The sequence below is a fragment of the Haliotis asinina genome, chromosome 5 (assembly GCF_037392515.1).
Source record: "Haliotis asinina isolate JCU_RB_2024 chromosome 5, JCU_Hal_asi_v2, whole genome shotgun sequence".
In the NCBI taxonomy this organism is placed as follows: domain Eukaryota; kingdom Metazoa; phylum Mollusca; class Gastropoda; order Lepetellida; family Haliotidae; genus Haliotis; species Haliotis asinina.
In genome coordinates this window covers 43,945,175-43,966,182 of record NC_090284.1, presented here as the reverse complement: position 1 = coordinate 43,966,182, position 21,008 = coordinate 43,945,175, and the positions used below count along the sequence as shown (strand labels likewise).

At 38.8% G+C, this 21,008-nt stretch overlaps 1 protein-coding gene across 1 annotated transcript in view; it reads left to right on the top strand.

The window, feature by feature from the left end:
* LOC137284557 (sphingosine-1-phosphate lyase 1-like) overlaps positions 1-7,410 on the top strand; it is a 28,122-nt gene extending 20,712 nt beyond the window's left edge. Inside the window, exons 14-16 of the mRNA XM_067816405.1 lie at positions 1,218-1,364; positions 2,350-2,470; positions 3,672-7,410. Coding sequence (XP_067672506.1) covers positions 1,218-1,364; positions 2,350-2,470; positions 3,672-3,812 — 409 coding nt within the window. The 3' untranslated portion in view covers positions 3,813-7,410. The remainder of the gene's footprint in view (positions 1-1,217; positions 1,365-2,349; positions 2,471-3,671) is intronic.
* The last annotated feature ends 13,598 nt before the right edge of the window (positions 7,411-21,008 follow it).

Genomic DNA, 21,008 nt, shown 5'->3' with positions numbered 1-21,008 from the left:
GATTTATTTCTACAATATTCACTTTCGCCCTGTGCATGTTAGACTCATAACCAAGTTGCACTTCATAATAATGTGTTGCACCAGTCCATGTAACAAAGCACTAAACTGAGCCATATAAGATCAGATCCCTGGTGTCTATTCCTAGATGCACCTGACCTGATTTTTAATAAACTACACCATATTTGCAAAGATCCAAATAGTCTTCCTTGTCCAGAGCATTCAGGACCACAAACTTAACAAACATGTCACAATACCTTGTGACATAATCTGTGAATCTTTGTTACAAAAACAGTGCTCTGTAACATTAGTCTGTTGCTGGATCATCAGGTGTGCCAAATCTCCTCTCAGTGATCAGTCATCTATGTATTCATTGTCACTGTGTAAGACCAGTGATGTCGGGAGTTTTCAGTTTTTGTGTGCTAAATATAGCCTACTCTGGCACATTATACACCAAGCACCAGTTTTGTGAAAGCCCTTTTATTATACCCCTGAACTAAAGATGTACCGCTATATAGTTTTACCAAGGAATTCCATCTGTACTTGTTATGTATTGTTATGTTGTTTTAAATTCAGGGACCACCATCTACAAGAGAGATACATTTCATAAAGTGAATTTCCATAGCTCTCATGCATGAGTAGACAAATTTTCAAATAAAACAGCAAATATGGACATAGCTGAGGTGTTAACCTGTGAACACAAGTTCGTTTGTCATGGATTCTCACAAAACCTGCTGCTTGCATTAGAGACATGTGACTTAGTAATGAGTTCATTTGTGTTTTGTGGTGCTGAATCCTAAAGGTACTCCCAAAGTGGTGGTCCTATGCTAATGCTGAGCAGAAAGCATAAGCACTTGCAGCTCCATAGCACTTACCTGTCCTCATATGCCAAATGTCCGACACCTGCAGGACTTGTGGTTGTCCTTACATACAATGCTGAATCACTGGTGTCATTAAAGTGATATTCAAAACAATTTGAAAAACAAATAACTCTCCTGATCCTTGTGCTCACTACACAAAGTTTCACAAAGCTCTTGTAGCATTGCAACAATCATAAGTCAGTGTTACAGTATCAGAGGTAGAAATGCTATGAGGAAAGTTACGAGATCTTATGCTTGCAAGAACTTGTTGAAACGGCAGCCTGATTTGTTCTTTGTTACCAAACTTGCTGTGATTGATATGCTGATATGTGGTACATGAATAGTACTTGTCTCACTCAGGTTGCACACTATCAATGGAATCAAGGTGATTGGTAAGCCAGATGTGTCTGTGATAGCAATTGGATCAGATGACTTCAACATCTACAGACTCTCTGATGCACTGGCGTCCAAGGGCTGGACACTCAACCCTCTGCAGTTCCCTCCCAGGCAAGTTATTACTCAAGTACCCATATCTACTGTTTTTGTATGACTGTGTTCACCATGATAATGATTAGCTGTAGTTTGTCAATGAGTGAGCAGCTACCTGACTGAGCCTTCAACTCATCAGTTTAAGTTACCTGACTGAAAACTGTAATCAAAATATTGTCAAGCATAGTCAGGAACTGAAGGTGCCAGTTTGAAACTAGAGACTGTGAAAGGTGTAACCTTAGTGTTATTGTGAGTTTTCTCACTAGCCAGATTTGTTTTTTCTTGCTATGTAATCTTTATCAAACACTAAGACCTGAAGTTATTGAGATTGAAAACTATCCTAAACTACCTAACACACCATCTTAGTATCCCCAAATCTCACAAGGTTATTTCCTTATTATATTCAATATACTGGTACTGTTTATGATACAAACAAAATCCAAATCCAGCTTCAGCATTAACATGATTATTTCAATCTGTTCTGGTGCGCGAAATTGAGATATGAACTGTTACTGTAAATCTAAAATTTCAAAACTGAATGAGTAAAATTCTGGAATGTCTTTTTTCGATTCACTCTTTCAGCCATTGAGTTGTCGGGGTGAAATTGTAAACCAACATTCTCTTTTGCTGTAGGGTCGTCTCCATGGTGTAGTGGTTAAAGGGTGCTTAGAGGATCGCGGGAACGGTCATAGGCTACTTCATACCAGTTGATGTTAAAATATTGTACTTGTTGGTCTCTGCCTAGCATTAATAGGTACAACAAGGATTGGTTGTCTCAGAGTCAGTTTAATGCATCTGTGTGGGTATTCATGATTAGCTGCAGCATGGTATCTCAGTGATTCTAGTACTATAAAGCCAACTTAAGCTTGGGCTAATACAGCCACACATACGCATGCACAGCATCATATGAGTGAAATATTAAGTACAGCGTTAAACCCCATTTTAACTGAACTCAACTCACCTCTTTACCTGTCATGTCATGTGATCACTGCTCATGTTGCAGTGTTCACTTCTGCGTAACCTTGCTGCACACAAAGGAAGGAGTGATCGACAGCTTCGTAAATGATGTGCGCACCATGACTGATGACATCATGAAGGTCCCAGATGCTAAAACTGGAGGCGCTGTAAGTATTTCACTTTGAGAAACTTAACACGATCCTAATACACAAACTCTTGACAGAGGTATGAGTTGTTTGAGGAAAGATATAATGTTTACATATACAGTAATGTATTTGCGGTTCTATGAGTTTGTGAGTGAGTGCAGGTTCACTCTTCACTCAACAAATATTCCAGCCAACTGTAAATAATCAAGTCTGGACCAGACAGTCCAGTGATCAACCGCAGAAGCATCGATCTACATAACTGGGATATAATGATATGTGTTGACCACAGTGAGCCTGACCAACCGACCTTGTTTCTGTCCCATGACAAGCACCTGTTTTTGGCATGTATGTCATGTTTAGTAATAGTGACTTTTGTCAAAGTCTTTAAATCACTGATCTTTTTTATTTGAATCTTTTATAAGCTGAAAGTAACAAAACAGTTACAATATTTTAAAGGTGACAGCTTCTTTCGCATCCACTGCTTTCAATCAACAGTTTGTTTTTTTTTAATCCCCTCAGTCCTTCATGTGGTCTTCATTAACCCTCAGTGTATACATACAGGATGCTAAACGACTTTCCATGTAATACCATTTTATTAAACAGTTTACTGATTTGGTATCAAACGAGCAAAAGCGAGTTTGATACTAAATCTTTAAAGAGTTTAATAACAATGGTATTTCACAGAATCGAATTTAGTATTCTGTTTATTACTTGCCAGCATATATTGACAGAAACTGCGGCAAAATTGCCTACAGTATGAGGACTCTCAGCTTTCTGAGAGTCAAGCAAGGTCTAGTAAAATTGCAACAGTGACTTTAGCATTGTGACGTCACAACTTTGAACCATTTTGACGTCATATGTCAAAAGGTGTTACACTAGTATAATATTGCCGTAAAAATATTACACTGCAGTATCTTCAGCGGGTGAGTGATAAAAGGCTGTACGGTGCCATTGTGCTTATTGTTTGACAGCAGTATAAAGATGAATACTGAAATGTTGCATCATGAGAGAAGAAAGTTGTCCTCCAAAACATATATAAACAGCAAAATAAATGCAAGTGTTTTTGGTCAAGTATTTACATAGAAAACAGAAACATGAATGCTTACTTTTTTGAGATTTCATTTTTTCGAAACTTGCATTTCATTTGCTCTTTTACTGTATACCTTGCCTCTCTCATAATACCTCTTTAGCTAATGATTCCTTAATATATTGTGCTTCACAGGCTGTCATCTATGGTATGGCTCAGAGCATCCCCGACCGTACCCTGGTGTCAGAGTTGACACGAACATTCCTGGACCTGTGTTACGACACTTCCCTCACCTCAGTGTCTACCAACGGACATAGTATTCCCAATGGAAACTGACCTGAGCTTGAATCAACAGTGACAGTACCTATCTTCCACATACGACATCGACCATGCTCTTCGTAATCTGGCTGTCAAATTACAATCACTGCAACTGGTTAAGTTCTTGGTGTGGCATTTTCAACTATTCTGTGATTGATTCAGTTTCTTGTACAGTTGAACAATATCTACTGGTATATTTTGCTTCATATGTTATAACATAACTATGACAAAAATAACAGAAATCCTATCTATTTACCCAAAATTGGATCCATATGGTTATCTTTTTGACTGTATCTGGATCATGCTAAAGAAAATAATTATTTGTTTACATACATTTTAGAACTTCTCTTTCTCAGTTTTTAATTTCAGATTCTTTGTTTGAAATTAGCATCTTGCCTTTGCATACAGCCTTTTAATCTAATGAACTCTTTACGAGTTTGTTCAACAATGCAACATGTATATAGTCAACAAATATGTTCTTATTATTTATATATGTATACACATTTGAACAAAAAACTCCTTTGTATACTGTTTGTTTTACTATTTCAGAAGAAAACTGTTTTACTGGGTGTTGGGTAAAGCTACATATTTTCTGAAAACCATAAGCTTTGTCATTGTAGTGGAATATTACCTTAAATTATTACAACGTAATTACTTTACAAGCAGTTGAAATAGATACATTTTGTCTTAGTAATTTTTCTTAACCTTTTTTTTTAGAACACAATATACCTTTACAACCTTCACATTACCAGTTCATGGAGCTGAAATATTAAACCAAGGTAGGACTTAGTATTTCTTCAAAAGAAAGTGTATAGTGTATAGTCCGTTTGGCTCAAAAGCGGATCGATGAATTGCGGATCGATGAATCTGACTCGAAACCTAATAAACATAACATACTCAATGAAACGCTGATCATAATCAGAACATCATACCAACTCTGTGAGTTTTTTTGCAGGATATTTTTCCTTAAAATAAAAAGTTGTTTAACAAACTATCATTAAAATATTAACATTGTTCACTATTTGTTGCGAGGAAGGAGTGTAGAGAAAGGGACAGACGGTTGTGCGAGAAAGCATGGAGACAGCACAGTGCAGGTTAATGGATAAATAACTTTTTTGGCTCTTGTGCACATGCTTCCTGGCTGTGCCTTTCTGTTTTCTTTTTGTTTCCATATATAGATATATATTTAGATATGTATATGTTTGCAGTAATGCATGTTTATGTTATTGATGAGCTATGATTCAGGATGAATATCACAGACCTGACCTAGATGACAAAGAGTAGCATCCTAATTCCTAGATATTACTTTGTCTCACCAACTCACCGGTAAAATGTTTTTCAATGTGTTTGACATATAAGTCAAATTGTTAATCATGGTCATTTCTTTATTTATCCGATCAATAAATGACGTATAGTTAATATATAATAGTTCAGTATTTACACTGTTCACATGTAAGGCATCTTTTGTTTTGTCATTTCACTGTCCTGGTCGATACTCAGCTATTACTGGAAACTCTGATCTCTAGTGACTTTAACCACAGTCTGTATGTCTGGTTGATGCTATTGTCACTCACTTGTTACAGGTTTTGTGATGTATGCACATGTGTGTGAACTAGTATTATTGCAGTGTTAGCCTGAACATACAGGTCGAAAATATTTATTCCACAAATTCTTATTTTTATGTCTGGGTTGAGATGCTATGTATTTATAAGGAAACCCCCTATTTTTACATTGGTCTGATCGGCAGAGTGGTTTTATTGCTACATTTTGATATGTTTCGTGTTCAGCAGTGTTTGGCCTGATGCAGAAAACCTTTGTATTTAATTATCTCAAATGTGCAGTGATTGAAAAAGCTTGCATCATTGTTGATGCAATGCCACTGGGCTGTAAGTTCAGATAATCTGAGCTTGTAATTTTCTTTTGTTTAAAACTACTTAGTTTATTGTTTGCTAGTTAACTGCTCAGTGTTGATTAAATACCTGACCTGCTTTACCTTGTGTTTATAGTTATTAAACAATCACAGTTGATGTTTTGATGAAAGTTCCATACTGAAGTTGACTCAAAAAACATGTCCAAGACTCTCTCTCATGACACCAGGAAGTCATGATGTCTAGGGCAAACACTGCTGTTCAGATTCACCAATATAGAGGTGTAACACATATGAGTGGGGTCTTTTTGGGTTGGAGGTGTAGTCATTGTAATTGAAGAATGTTTAAATTGGGTCTGTTTGAGAATGTATGGCACACACTTCGGCTTTCGTTTATTGGTACCATTCCATTCTAATTGTTCAAACTAGTCTTATTGCTGATTTTTATGGCACCAACAAACCTTATGGCCCCAGAAGTACAATACGGAAAACAAGAGATAAAGTATTCTGATGACCACCATGTTTTCATGTGATGGTATGATGCAATGACACATTCTTTTTCCTTTTCGATAGAAGTTAATTACTTACAACCAATACAGTGATCCCAGTTACTGCACATTTCATGTTTTCTGCTGATAGCTGGAACATATACCACAGCATCAGGCATGTCCTTTTGAACCTACTTTGAAATATTTATTGTCAAGAAATTATTACACTGTGTGCGTCATGATACATGCCATATTCTGACCTGTATATCATGAACTCTCTGTATCGTTTCACACAACCTATATAAACAATATAAGAAACCTTCACAGTATGTATGGTAACTATGAAAAGACATGTGGCATGTTAAGTCATATGCTTGTAATGTTCTGAAGTACGAAACATCAATGTATGACTACAAATTTGTTAGAGCAAGAAGAACAATAGCTGGCCTGAATGGTGCATTTGATTCAGTCGTGTCTATAATCTACAGTAACATATGATTGGGGTGCAAATACATGTTTGCTAAGTCTGTTCCTAATTGGCATAATTTATTGTAGCTTGTTTGCTATCTTGAACAACTGTTTGTATATACATGTATTTAGACATGTGTTAATTATTATCTGACCGAGCAAATATCTGTTATGAAAGTGCGATTGTAGTTTATGTATATATATATATACGCAAGGTCCCTTTTACTAATGGAATCGGAAGGGATGGATCAGGAGATTAATACATATTTTACACTGTGCACACCTAAATCAGTGAATGTGTTAATGGACATTGACTGTCTGATATAAGATTGTACCAGATTTAGACAGGACAGTGTACCACAAGCAGTCATTAACTGCAGTGCAACCATGGCCATCATCCCTAGTAAAGGTTAAAGCAATGAGTACATATAGTACATATCTACAAATAGTTAAAGGCACAGTGTATCCAAATGGTTCCATCATCTACCAGTCTGGTAACAGCATCACCCACACCCATCCTCTCTTGAGGATAGGCATTTACAGAGTACAGAAGTAGAAGGTAAGTGAAAGATATGATTAGGATGGGTCATAATGTTGAAATTGTGAAAACAATCGATAAGTTTGGGATAACCAGTAGATAACTAACATGATGGCCAGACTATGGATGTTACAACGTGAAACTGTTTGCAGCAAGGTGTGTCTGCATTGTTCTACCTCAGTTGATAGCAGACTATGATAATCTGTGTAACAGCATCAGAAACATGTCTTCGCTGAATAAATCGCCATCATCATACATGAGTGTTTTGTTTGATATGTCCTGTAAAAGCCTGGTCCCCATTCCTCAAAGAGACCATAACACTAAGGTTTTCATAACTCCCATACTTTAACATGGACTTGTCTATTTGAGACTTCATTTATTATCCCCCGGCATGTATTACATGCCGGGGGATGTAGTTGATGCCTTGTCTGTCTGTCCATCCATCCGTCTGTCCGTCCATATTCATTTTGTTTCCGGAGCATAACTCAAAAACCGTTCAATATTTGTAGACCAAAATTGATAGATATAATAATCTGAACCTATAGTTGTGGTTTTTGCAATTTACAGATTTTGGGCATTTTTATTTTATTTTTTTTTTGTTTTTCCATGGAACATTTTTATCCCCTCGGCATGTCTGTCCTCGTCTGTCTGTCCGTCCGTAATCATTTTGTTTCCGGAGCATAACTCAAAAACCGTTCAATATTTTTAGATCAAAATTGATAGATATAATAGGGTGAACCTATGGTTGTGCCATTTGCTATTTACAGATTTCTGGCATTTTATTGTTTGTTTGTTTGTTTTTCCATGGAACAGTTTGGTGTTAGTATAATGGTAGGGTGGCCTTCGCTTCCGGAGCAGAACTCAAAAACCGTTCCATGAATACTTCATTTCCGGAGCACAACTCGAAAGTCGTTTCATATCTTTCAAAATATCTTGGCTGATATAGGAGTCAGATCTTGAAATGGTGACTTTTTCTGATTACAGATACTAGTATATGGCACTTATATTTTTCATGAATTCCATGGAAACAATTCAGACATGGTCTAAAAACACCACAAGCAACTATCACTATTACTTGCAAATACCTTTCAGCTAAATGTATGTTTCCCTCCTAAAAAGATTAAACAAATGTGTGAAAGAGGTTTTAATCGACACAGTTTAGTCTATCTTCGCGGAGAAGGGAAAATGTGAGTCAGAGAGCTATAACATACTGACTTAATCCTTTACTACAAATCTACTGCCCTAATACTGACACTAATAATAATAATTTGACTTTAACTGAAGTGACAAAGTAGTTAACTTATCTTCTACATTTAGATTTTTAGTTGTCACAACACTCAGCAAATTTAATCAGCTGTTGAAAATAACCGGGCTCAATCTTAAATACTAAGCTGCCGCCGTATTGGCTGCACCGGTTACGTGACGAGTCCAGGCATACGTTCAGGGTTTTTTGAGGAGCTTCCTCTCCTCCTTTCTATATTCTCCCTGTTAGAATGAAGCTTAATAATATGTTCAATCACTAACTCACTTAATGCAGAAATAACGGATTACTGTATATCCCCATGCCAGTTGCTGCAGTTAAGCATCATGCACTGCCATGCATTCTGTTTGGAAGGAAGCAGGACAAACCTGTTGGGACTGTATCTTGGTCAAGAAGCACTCCAACAGTACAAAATTCCATGGAAAAAAAATTTATTTTCACATCTTCATACTGCATATATAATTTAAGTGTATGACAATTACGTCATAAGCAGTTACAGATATGTCCTACTGTGAGAACTGTGATTCAAAAGCACTCCAAATGTTTAATCCAGTTCCATGGAAACTATATTTCTATAATGTTTACTGTACAAACATTTCCATTTAGATGACAATTACTGTTACCATTAACACGGATATCCTACCGATGGAAATATACCACCAAATATATGATAAAGAGCCACACGTCGGTGTGAGTGACGCAGAGTACTTGTTAGACTGTCCTCAAACAAGTGGAGAATATTTCCTTTAAGACAATGCAAATCCAGACCACTTCATATAATACAATACATACAAGGGTAAATTCACACCACATACTGAGTAGTTATATATCCTCATATTACGGAGGCTTCCAACTCCGAAGAAAAGTCGTTGTATCCTCGAATTACGACTAAAATATTTGTTAAAATGTCATTAACGTATTGAAGACAAATATATCTTAAACACAAGCCACGCATAGTGGAACAAGTGAGTGAGTGACGAAAACCCGCCTGGTAAAACCAAGGAAAGCACTGGCGCCTAGAAACATACAATGTGACATTTTCTGTCGTTGGCAAATGTTTGACACCAATGCCCCGAATTAAAGAAATACGATCTTCACAACAGAGTAACCACTACATTAAGCACTGAAATAATCACTCATAAAATAAATTACAATAAATTAAAACTGTTCACACAGTAGACTCAACAACTGGGTTCAGACCGTAACGGTTGACCACAGTCGGGATAAGAACTCTGCCACTTAATATCTTGTTTTGGATGCCTCTTTGGCAAAATAGAGCCGGTCAAGTCCATCGCTACAAGCCGTTGTCAAGACAGTGACGCAAGAAATCTTGTTTGTCAGGCTGGGACTCCCCTCAGGAAACGCCGCTGTTCATTAGAGAACATTTCCATGTTCAACTTCGGAACTTGACATATAGTTTTACTGAGGAATATGTTTGTATAAATTCGGCATGGATCTTCTTTCATTCAATGCAGTGAGAAGATCCGACTTGCGGTGTTTTGAGACAGATATGTCATTGTTTGGGACGCCCACCCGGCCTGTGAACTGCAAAGTTTCCATTGACGTTGAATTTCTTTTAAGTCCATTCAGAGCAACATCATTGCTGGAGTGGGTGTTCCTGTTGTCAGGAAACCTGCGGCTTTTCTGATGGGCCTCTTGTAATGGGCAAGCCAAATCGAAAGAGCGTTGTCTAGGCGTAAACCTCTTCTCCTTTGCAGTCTGACTTCCAAACTGTCCCCAGTTACTGTTACTTGTATTTTGATCGTCATATACAAATCCAGATGGTTCTGTTTCATCCCCGGGTTCCCGATTAGATTTGTCAGCATACCTTCTTCCCATAGTTTGCATGTCCCCAATATTCATTTCCTTGGATGATTGCGAGAAAACACTCTCGCCATTAAGTTTATCAAAACCCTGTGTTGTGTCCAGTTCTGTAACTACCTGAGAAAGGAGATCATTGTCATTTTGGCAATGCCCGGCATATTGATCCTGGGAACGTGGGGGCAGTTGACTCCCTTCTCGTACTGTCCGCGTTACTTGCTGGGGAGAGTGTCGTCCATCACTTTCCGGTATGTCCATTATATCCGCTTTCCTCCTCGAGATGGCGTCCATCTGCTTCGGACGACGCTTGTCTGTGAAGTTGGATGCCCCTGAAGGAACTGGAGGTGGAAGGTGGCACCCGACAGGCATCATGTTTAACACTTCATCTAACGCACGAGGCCCATTGTTGTGCGTGTAGGTAAATTGTGTCTCGGTCATCTGGGAGTACATCTCTGTCCCCTGGTCCTCCGTCCCACAGTAGACTGGCAAATCAGTGTGAGAAGACGCTTCAGGACGGGTTACTGATCCTTGCTGAGGCCCCATGTTAAACTGACCCTGCCATTCTAACAGACCCCAGTTTGAACCGTTACTTGTCTTTTGATCGTCGTACACAAAGCCTGATGGGCCTATCTCTTCCCCGGGTTCCCGATTAGATTTGTCAGCATACCTTCTTCCCATAGCTTGCATGTCCTCAATATTCATTTCCTTGGATGATTGCGAGAAAACATTCTCGCCATTAAGTTTATCAAAAATCTGCGTTTTATCCAGTTCTGTAACTAGCTGAGAAAGCAGATCACCGTCATTTGAGCAATACTCGGCATATTGATCCTGGGAACGTGGGGGCAGTTGACTCCCTTCTCGTGCAGTTCGTGTTACTTGGGTGGGAGAGTACCTTCCATCATTCTCTGGGATGCTCATTATATGCGCTTTCCTCCTCCTCGATGCAGTGTCCCGCTTTGGACGACGCTTGGCTATGAAGTTGGATGCGCCTGAAGGAACAGGAGGTGGAAGATGGCACCCGACAGGCATCATGTTTAACACTTCATCTAACGTACGAGGCCCATTGTTGTGCGTGTAGGTAAATTGTGTCTCGGTCATCTGGGAGTACATCTCTGTCCCCTGGTCCTCCGTCCCACAGTAGACTGGCAAATCAGTGTGAGAAGACGCTTCAGGACGGGTTACTGACCCTTGCTGAGGTTCCATGTTAAACTGACCCTGCCATTCTAACATTCCCTCCCCCGAATCGTCGTTATATTCTCTACACGCATTTGGACTGTGGTGAAGATTCTGTTGCCACTCGGTAAGGTGTTTCTCTTCAAGTACGCAGTGCTGGGTCGGATCAGAAATCCCTAAGATCTGACTGAGCACCTGTAGCTGATGAGGGGACTGGTATTCCAACGGGTCAGGCTGATGACTATTCTTGGGTTGTTGTAGGAATCTGTGTCGACGACGTCGAGTGTTCATTTTGTGCCGTCGCTGTTCTTTGGCATGCGATTGATTATTGAGCAGTTGCTTTTGAAGCAATGCGCTGTGATCGATCTCCTTCTCTTCCGCTGGACGCTCCAAGGCAGCTCGAACTGACTCGGTGACATTGTTCATGAAGTGCAGCAACGACTCTGGAGTATCGCGGTCCATTCTGTATCTTCAGTGATCTGACAAATAAAGCAAGAGTGTTATGATGTCATGTTTCACGTTGTTTGAATAGTAGTGAAATGGCTGTACAATTGTAAAGATAATAAAATAAGGCTGTGCCTTTTGTTCCGGACTGCCAGCTTTCCTTTACAAGGGTAATGAGTATGAAAGGAGGATTTGACTATATGTAAGTAAGTTTGACGAAACAACCAACCTATTTTAAATGGAACGTAAACCGGAGAGCGTTGCTACCAAGCAATTTACAAGATGCATATGGTCAAGGATCTAGATTTTCGAAGCTCTCTCAGCGCTAAGAGAGTGGTACATGTTGTTCAGTTTGGCCTGATCAAATGAATTTTAATGCATTGCGTGACGGTGTCACAACTGGTTAGGTTTATTATTGTGGAAGGGTGCGCCTTTGTCAGGTGATTGTCAAATGAACGAGACAAGGTCGCCTTTTGACATCTGAGTGTCGAGAAATCGTCAGCAATGTCCTAACTTTGTTTAAACAATTAGCTTCAGATGGTTTAATGTTTCCTATTCGGGCTTTTAGGCAGCGTGCTCACTTTTCTAATGAATTTAACTCGACCAGTCGTTTGACTCCATTTGGGACATGCATGTGGAGAGTAGCTCAAGTCAAGCTGAACAACCTGTAAGTGTCACACATTAACATTGGCTTGCGACTATCTTAGCGCTAAGAGAGCTTCGAAAATCCAGGCCCAGGCCGCCAGGTCGGGAGTTAAATCATCCTAAACAACAAGTATTCCAACACAGAAAACAAAAGGTTAGCTGTTAAGGCAATGACGCCTTCGTGAATAATGTACTGTACCAGAACAACAGAGGTCTGTGACAGACGCTAATTAACACAAACTGTAGGCATGGCCATTCTTCAGGCCGTCTTTATATGACGTCATGTAATTGTCCCAGTCTACCACACGCGTTTGATCTTCGATAAACAGGGTCTTCTATCGCCGGATATTTGGAAACAAGGCACCGCGGCGCATCACTTTATGTGATGACGTAACGACAAATGGTCTTTAGAAAGTTAGGCACTTACGTAGATTGGCTTCGCCACCTGCAGAGGCTGATTGCCCCAAGTTGACGAAAACAACACCTGGCCTGTTAAATTAAACGGCTTCTTCTCCAGTATTACGGTGGTTATGATGGCCGACATATTTCTCACCTTGTCGCACGCCTAACTTAGAAGGCCAAAAGCGGCCTTAAAGACAATTCGTGAACATTTGAACTTATTCACTCGGAAATTCTTCAGAAATTATTTCTATGCTTAAAATAACGTTTTCCTATGGGCATTCTATAAAATGTATAGCCCACCCGCTTCCATGATATTTTTACAGTTAAAATTAAAATTTCAGATTACAGTAGTAATATGAAAGAATCGGATGTTGAGTTGAATTTTTAAAAAGGACAATTAGCAAAAACATTTTCATGACAGACGTGTGTTTATGTTTCGATCAAATAACGTGAAGAATCCTGAAAAAAATATTTTAGATACCTGTGATTAAAACAGAAAATATACATTCTACAGAAACATTGCTAATACCCAATATATATGTCCATCATTTATCAGAGTAGTTGCAGTTATGGTTCCTATTCTAAATCAGTTAAAGTTCGTTCCAGAACAGAAAATACAGAAATACATTGGCTACAGTTCTACGCCTTTAAAAGTTGCAATAAAAAAGAATGGTAATTTTGTCAAAAAACCCAAACAAAACAATGTTATGACGAACAGGACTTGTAGAATCGTTTCATTACAACCCAGAGGCAAAGTTTCAATAAATTTAATAAACCTGAAAATAAGGTTTAAGCGTTTAAAATTTACCTCTTGTAATGTTGAACTCTGTTTTCGTGTTACTGACGGGGTCTTTGGCAAGTCCTTCTGACATCTGATCTTGGGTCGTCAGTTCGGGCGAGTCTGTTCAGCATGAAGACGATGACGGGTATGTTTATTTCCAGAATATGAAGCTGGAGAGCTGCGTGATCAACACCTGAGTGTCGCGTGCCTCCTGCCCAGCAGCAAATGAAACTCTGAATCTGAACACTCTGGCCTACACGCGTTCACAGTTTGTAAGTTCGAGGACGCCGCATGCGTCAATCTGCTTCACAATACATTTTCACTTAGGTTCTCAGCTCTAGGGGAGAACAAATAAAGAAATATTAAAAATAGAAAAATGTACAATGTCTCATTCTGAGAGATTCTGAACTACTTATAATATTATGAACTTATAATACGGTGTTTACATTCTGCAGTGCTAGGAATACTAAACTGACGCAGAAAAGAAAGTACATAGCTGCTGTTTTTAATCACATGGACAGAAATTCAGTGTAAAATAATAACCAGTCTAGGCAGTCCTCAGAAACAAATTCCGTTTGGTGTAAAACAGTTGTGACAATGTAAGTGTATATATATATATATATATATATATATATATATATATATATATATATGTGTGTGTGTGTGTGTGTGTGTGTGTGTGTGTGTGTGTGTGTGTGTGTGTGTGTGTGTGCCTGTCTGTGTCTGTGTGTCACATGACACTGATGACAAATATCGTAAATATTTCGAAAACTATTTGATGTACAAATGTATGTGTAGACAGGAGTGTACTTTCTTTTGTACTTCAGTTTATTTGATGCGCGTGTACAGCTATTGGTTGTTTTTCAGTGCTGCTATTCGAAAGGTCTTGGTTCCACTATCGATGGCTTCAAAATGCTTTTAATATTTGGCAAGTCTACGGTGAACTCAATTATTTGATTAAAACGATTTAATTTGAGTTAGCATACTATTGAAGCCTGTTAGCACCTCAGTCTGAAAAGCTTTCATCTGTGCTGGTGATACTTACATGAGGATAGATGATAACTGCATGTGCGTAGAAGATACTTATATTACGTAGAAGATACTTATATTACGTAGAAGATACTTATATTACGTAGAAGATGGAACATGTGCGTTGAAGAAACATTTATCGACTAACAAAGGTAACTGTATTTCCATATTTGATAGCTCTAACCCGGAACCATTGTCAACTAAACGAGAAATAATGGTTACTAAAGTCGATAAATTGGTAGTAGGCAAAATCATCTCCAAAGTATTTGATAACCTCGGGTATGTAAACTTATACTGAACCACAAAAGACACGCCACATCTATAGAGGTTTCTTAAAGCACAAGTTCAAGTATAGTCGTAAGAGGCGACTAACGGGACTAGCTGACTTGGTTGACACATGTCATCGGTTTCCCATTGATCGATTCTCATGTTGTTGATCACTGGATTGTCTTGGTCCAGACTCGATTATTTACAGACCATCGCCATATAGCTGGAATATTGCTAAGTGCGAGGTAAAACTAAACTCACTCACTCACTCACTCACTCACAAGTTATAATTTGCTTTAATTAACAATCAAATGGAGTACAGAGTTCAAACTTGACAATTATGGTTAACACTAGTGGGCAAAAGAAAGTGAAGACTTTTGTTTTGAATCTTTGGCAAAGTTGTTCAAGTTAATAAAATCCTGTCAGTCCGAAACGGTTTGACCACCCAATGAAAAAACAAGCGCCCAAACGCAGCATGTTGGCTGTGTAACAGCTCATGCATTTGCGAAAAAAGGTAAAACGTGCAACTCGGATATTTTGTAAAATGCTTGTCGAGAAGTGGTATAAAAAAGCAACGAATCGGTGGCAGTACATCTCAGCTGACAGAAAACTATGCCACGGCTAACAACGCAAGAGATAGACGGGATCATTGGTATGAGGTTTGGGCGCCAACAACAGCCACATTGTAAGGGCTCTGAGCTGTACACGTGGTACCATCGTCAGGCTGTTCCAGTTTTACAGGTAGACTGGCAGTACCCAAGACATGATTAGGCTGAACCCGTGTGACGACCCCACAAGAAGACCGACATCTTCGTACTTAGTCCAGGGGGAGAATCTCAAAAGGGGCCTAGAAATAGGATTTCGTAGCCTCCCCAGTACTGATTTGGTTTGACACTATTTTCAGTTAGTATGATGTCTTGGGCTCATGTAATACTCTCAGATTGTGGTATCAGTGTTTTCACAGACCATTTTATGTAGTAGGGGTCTGTGAGCATTTTCATGACATTTGGTTTGATGCCCGACAACATCTCAAAGTTAATCATGGATAGTTTTACTACTATCAATCTGATCACTTTCATTTTGACTTTTGTGTATTGCTAAAGGATGTAGAATTTGTTTGACATAGTTTTGCTTTTGAAAATAATCAAAATGGCCGCCATTTTGGCCGCTATCTTGAATTGTCGTGTGTTGCCTTCTCGGCAGTTAAATTTACGTAAACATTAACATCGAATGTGTCCATTTACATCCAATGTTGATGCTTTTGATGTTTTTGACACTTGGCACTTCTAGAGTGGTGGCTTGGGCACAAAATAAGTAATCTTCTATGGCCATGCCGTGGTAATATAATGTTTTACAGCTTATTCTTTGAGACAGGGGATTTTAGCGATTCTCCGAATTTTCATGGAAATGTGTGGTGGTGATTTATTTATTGAAAGTTTACATTATTCTTGCAACTAGAATCAGTTGTTTTTCTTTCCTGTTTACTTCTAGAGTGACAGTATGTTATATGGAATTATTTCATATTACCCAGAATTCAAAATAGCTGCCAAGATGGCCGCCATTGCAGTTTTACTACTTATACATAGCATAGGACGAAGTTTGTAAACAAGTAAGTATGTAAACAAACAATTCATTTGATGTCAAATGTTTTATACAGTATCGAAAAAGAACTAAATTTCAATGGTATGGTTTATGAAAGCGTCATTTGTCTAAAATAGTTGATGAAATAACATCATCCAAAGTGTTAGAAAACTATGCTTCACGGCCGATAGCTGCGTCTAAGCTTTGGCTGTACAGGGTCGAGGAAGCAGGGTACAGCTGCCCCTATAATGTTTTACAGGTTACTTTTTATGCCTAAACGTATTGATATAACATTCTTTTATTGTTGAGAGTGCTCCCTTAAATGAGAAATGATGAATTCGGTCCTGTTGTAACTATTCAAAGGGGGCTGTCAGATAACTCTTGATCACTTTTGATACATTCAGAAGCTAATAATCAACTCTCCTCTTCACTTTCTTTCATATCAAACGTTACATCATGTCATGTCATGTCATCTACAAGCCAAAGCTGTTCGGGCAACAATCGCCTGACATACAAAAAGACATGTGGGCAGCAGAATCTCTTGACATCATAACACCAGAGAAGGGATAAGCGGACCATCATAAATGCTCCAACCATGGCCAACTGGTGAAGGAATCTTCATGACTGGATGTATCCACACATGCACAACTCGCATGTTAACTCGCTCATTAAGCCGTTTTAGACTGTTGGATGTTGGTGGGAGGTTTTGTCAATACTTCATCTACAAGCATCACTAGATTATGTGTTAGATACATAGCATTAGAAACCTGTCCAGAAGATGTAAAGACTGTTTTGTGAACATTAAAATTGTGGCCCAATTCTCAACCCTGGGCTTTACAGACTTTTGGGGAATCAATGTAGGAGAGGAGATTTTCAGTTTCAGGTTCAGTCGATGTAAAGGTGACTAAAAGTTTGTTTTGGAAGAGTTCAGCTGACTACATATGATATTAATCCTTTTGCTCTGTTCAAGATGCAAGAAGCTGTGAATTATATCCCTTGGAACAACAACTCCACTTGCAATGTTCATAAAATACAGACATGACACGTCATTAATTTGGAACCTGAATGGATTTTCCATCAATCCTGATTAGCACATTGACATTTCTGGTGTTCCTCTTACAATGGCTCATTCAGATGGAACATCAAGAAAAAAAACATCAAATGCGGTTTGTAAGAGGTACTTTAAACGGGAGTGTTTGGTCCTTCATTGCATGCTAGCAGAAGAGAGAATGCTGGCTGTTCATATAGTTAATGGAATGGCAAATGTGCAGAAAGGGAACTGCTTCAAAATTTGGAGAGTTGGCTGACATGCATTGAGATAAATTCGGAATCGAACTGACTGCATTAAAGTTGATTCTGTTTGGGACAGGTATGCCAGGCAAGAGTTAGTCAAAGTAGGGTTGCGAACCAAAGATGATCGTCAACGGCACAAGTAGTCAGATTTGTTGGTAAAACACACCACTACCAAGGCATTGGGTCCTCTTAACAAGTCTAGTCTTGTCGCACATACGAACGAACGATGGAGTTCTGTTGGCCCGGCCATGCTACCTGTTGGTAGGCCCGAGGCACACCAAGGTACATTTGTAGTTCTTAGGACGTTCTGACCTGTCTTAACGATAACTGTAAAATGAGATTGAACCGTATAGAAGGTGTAATGATTATATAGATTACAATGCTCGTTTGATCATAGATATTTGTCAGTATGTCTACCTCATCTGTGTCCAATCCCCAGACAGTTGGCATTACCTGGGCTGGGAAGAAATGCACCTTCACCCCATTGACCAACGTTTTCAAGCAGTTCAAACCCGTCTTTAGTCTGTTTATATCCGTTCTGAATTAGACCTACCACGATCTTAACATGCACATGTCCTGGTTTGATTTCTGTAAGTACCCACCCGCTTTTATTTGCGCTATCAGTTTCAAGCTGGAAACATTGACATCACCATGCCTCCACAGAAAAACAAAGGGTGGACCAAGAAAGAAATCTTATTTAATGAAGGGGTGATGCATTCACGAATTTCATCAAACATGGATGGGGTGATTCTCAAGAAATTGTAGGACTCATGATCATCAAGGCGGAGATCCTCTGTCAGTTGATGAAATGTTCCACAGCTGTTGGCCTCTCAGGTTCTCACCCAACAAGTTCTTGTTCGTTTCTCCTTTCTTGCTCTACCAACCCATTGTAATCTTCTGCTTCCAATAAATAATGCAGGGAATAATCATTCAGCATGCTGACAGCTGCAAATTTGTTCATGTTTCATAGGCAGAAATATTTATCCCAAATGGAGAACATGTTAAAACGCATGTCTGCATACCCTACCGTGTCATATCGTAATGAGACCCGTGAAGGTCCCGGGGTGGAATAGGCCTTCAGCAACCCATGCTTCACATAAAAGGCGACTTTGCTTGTCGTACGAGGCGACTAACTCACTCACTCACTCACTCATATCGCAATGCACGCAGTGTTGACATAGTAAGACCTGTGTGAGTCCTACATAAACGCACAATGAGTAGAACTTGATGAGAATCCATTGCGTTATTTCAGAACCGAGTAGAAATGTAGTAGAAACTTCTTAAGAACAATTCATCTGGTTTTGAGTTGCGAACGGAGTTGACCTGGTGGAAACTGTGTACAAATGTATAGCATCTGATGTCCAACTATATTATGTTTGCACAAATCCCCATTAAGTTTGAAGTACGGCGATTCCGTTCGTCGTGTGGCAATCTGTCCCATTGTAGAACATGTAGAACATTAGACAATGGCAATTGTCTTACTAAAGTCATCTGAAACTCACCAACGACATTCACACAATTAGGTGACAATTAGGATTTCGTCGGTCATTATATGTTGTAGACAGTGTGAATATAAAACCATCCCAAATCAAATCTTCATTACACCTGGCAGCGTCTTATTAACACACTTTGGAAACAGGTCAAAATACTTCAGTGTAATATCAATCAGAGAATGTTCCAGATTGTATACGCATACAACGCGGCCATCAAATGCCAATGTACAGAATAGCTGAGGGAGTGAGTGACTGAAGCGTTTTGACAATTAGTGAAGGTTGGATCCTCAAAAATGTTAGTTTTAAAGCCATTCTTAAGGATTCTCACGTTTAGTGAATTCCTTTATTATTATGTCGTCATTTTGTGCAGTTGATCCAGTCTACCGAATATGCCCTTCGCTGAAACAAAGGTACAAGAAAGGTCATTAAAACATTGACATTTCACAAGAATATCTTTAAATTTTAAGGGAATAAATCGGAATTTGATTCAATTATATAAAACATGTATTAATTTATGTTATATGTCTGCAACCAGATCTTAATACACGCATAGGCAATGTACGATTATTCAAAACCAGATTTTATCCATAAATGTACAATCTACGATCATTTAGATTCTAATCTGAATAAACAGATGTACAATCTACGATTATGTAAAACCAGATCTAACTCCACAAATGTTTAAACTACAATGTACGATGACTGGAAGATGCATCCACACCATGACTTGTATCTACGTGACAGCTGATTCAGCAAAAGTACATGTAGCTGAAAATATAGCCAAGCGGTATTCTAAACACTGGCTAGTAAATATAACATCTTATCATCTGGAAAAAATAGCTGACTAGGAGCAAGAATTAGCTCTGAAAACGTGGTATAAAGAATAAAAAAGAAGTACTGTTATCAATAAAACGTGTCATGTGTTAAAGTTATATTGTTGGGGGTCTTTTTTTAGAATATCGCAAAACTGGGAGTATATCATACGTACTTTGTAAATCACCTAGGTGTCAGTATTGTGGTTTCAAATGCGTATTCCTCTAACGTCAAATTCATCCATATCGAGAGATTTAATTCATTCAAAAGGTATGATCCTACTTCGTTTTTCTAGGATGCATGTCGCATCACAACACATCTTTAGAACTAGTTTGCACGAAGGATGAACAAACCCATCACTGATGGGCTAAAACACTCCATGTCCACCATAGCACCATATCTTGATGATGACATGAATACAGTGATAGATGTGGTTTGGGTGTTTCAGTGGTGGAGTGGTAGATGTAGTTGTGTCGTAATTAGTGATGGTTGTGTTGCGTCCCATGTTGTGTCGGTGGCCGTGGTGTCTATATGTAGTGGTGCATGTGGTGGTGGTGCCCCATGCATTGGTGGATGGTGTGGTGTACCCATGAAATGCCGGTGGTGGTGCGCCATGTATTGTTGAATGTGATGGTGGTGCCTCATGTTGAGCTGATTTCTCACTTTAAACAAAAAGTAAACCGGATATAGTGAAATTAATATTTCGAATCCACGTAATTTTATCTTGACAATTGAAAATTTAGGTCTTAGAATTTTATTCAAATTAGGATAAAAGTTGTTTAACAAACGATCATAGATTCAAATCGTTATTACTGGTTTGTATTGCCAGGGGGTAGGCACAGCAGTTAGA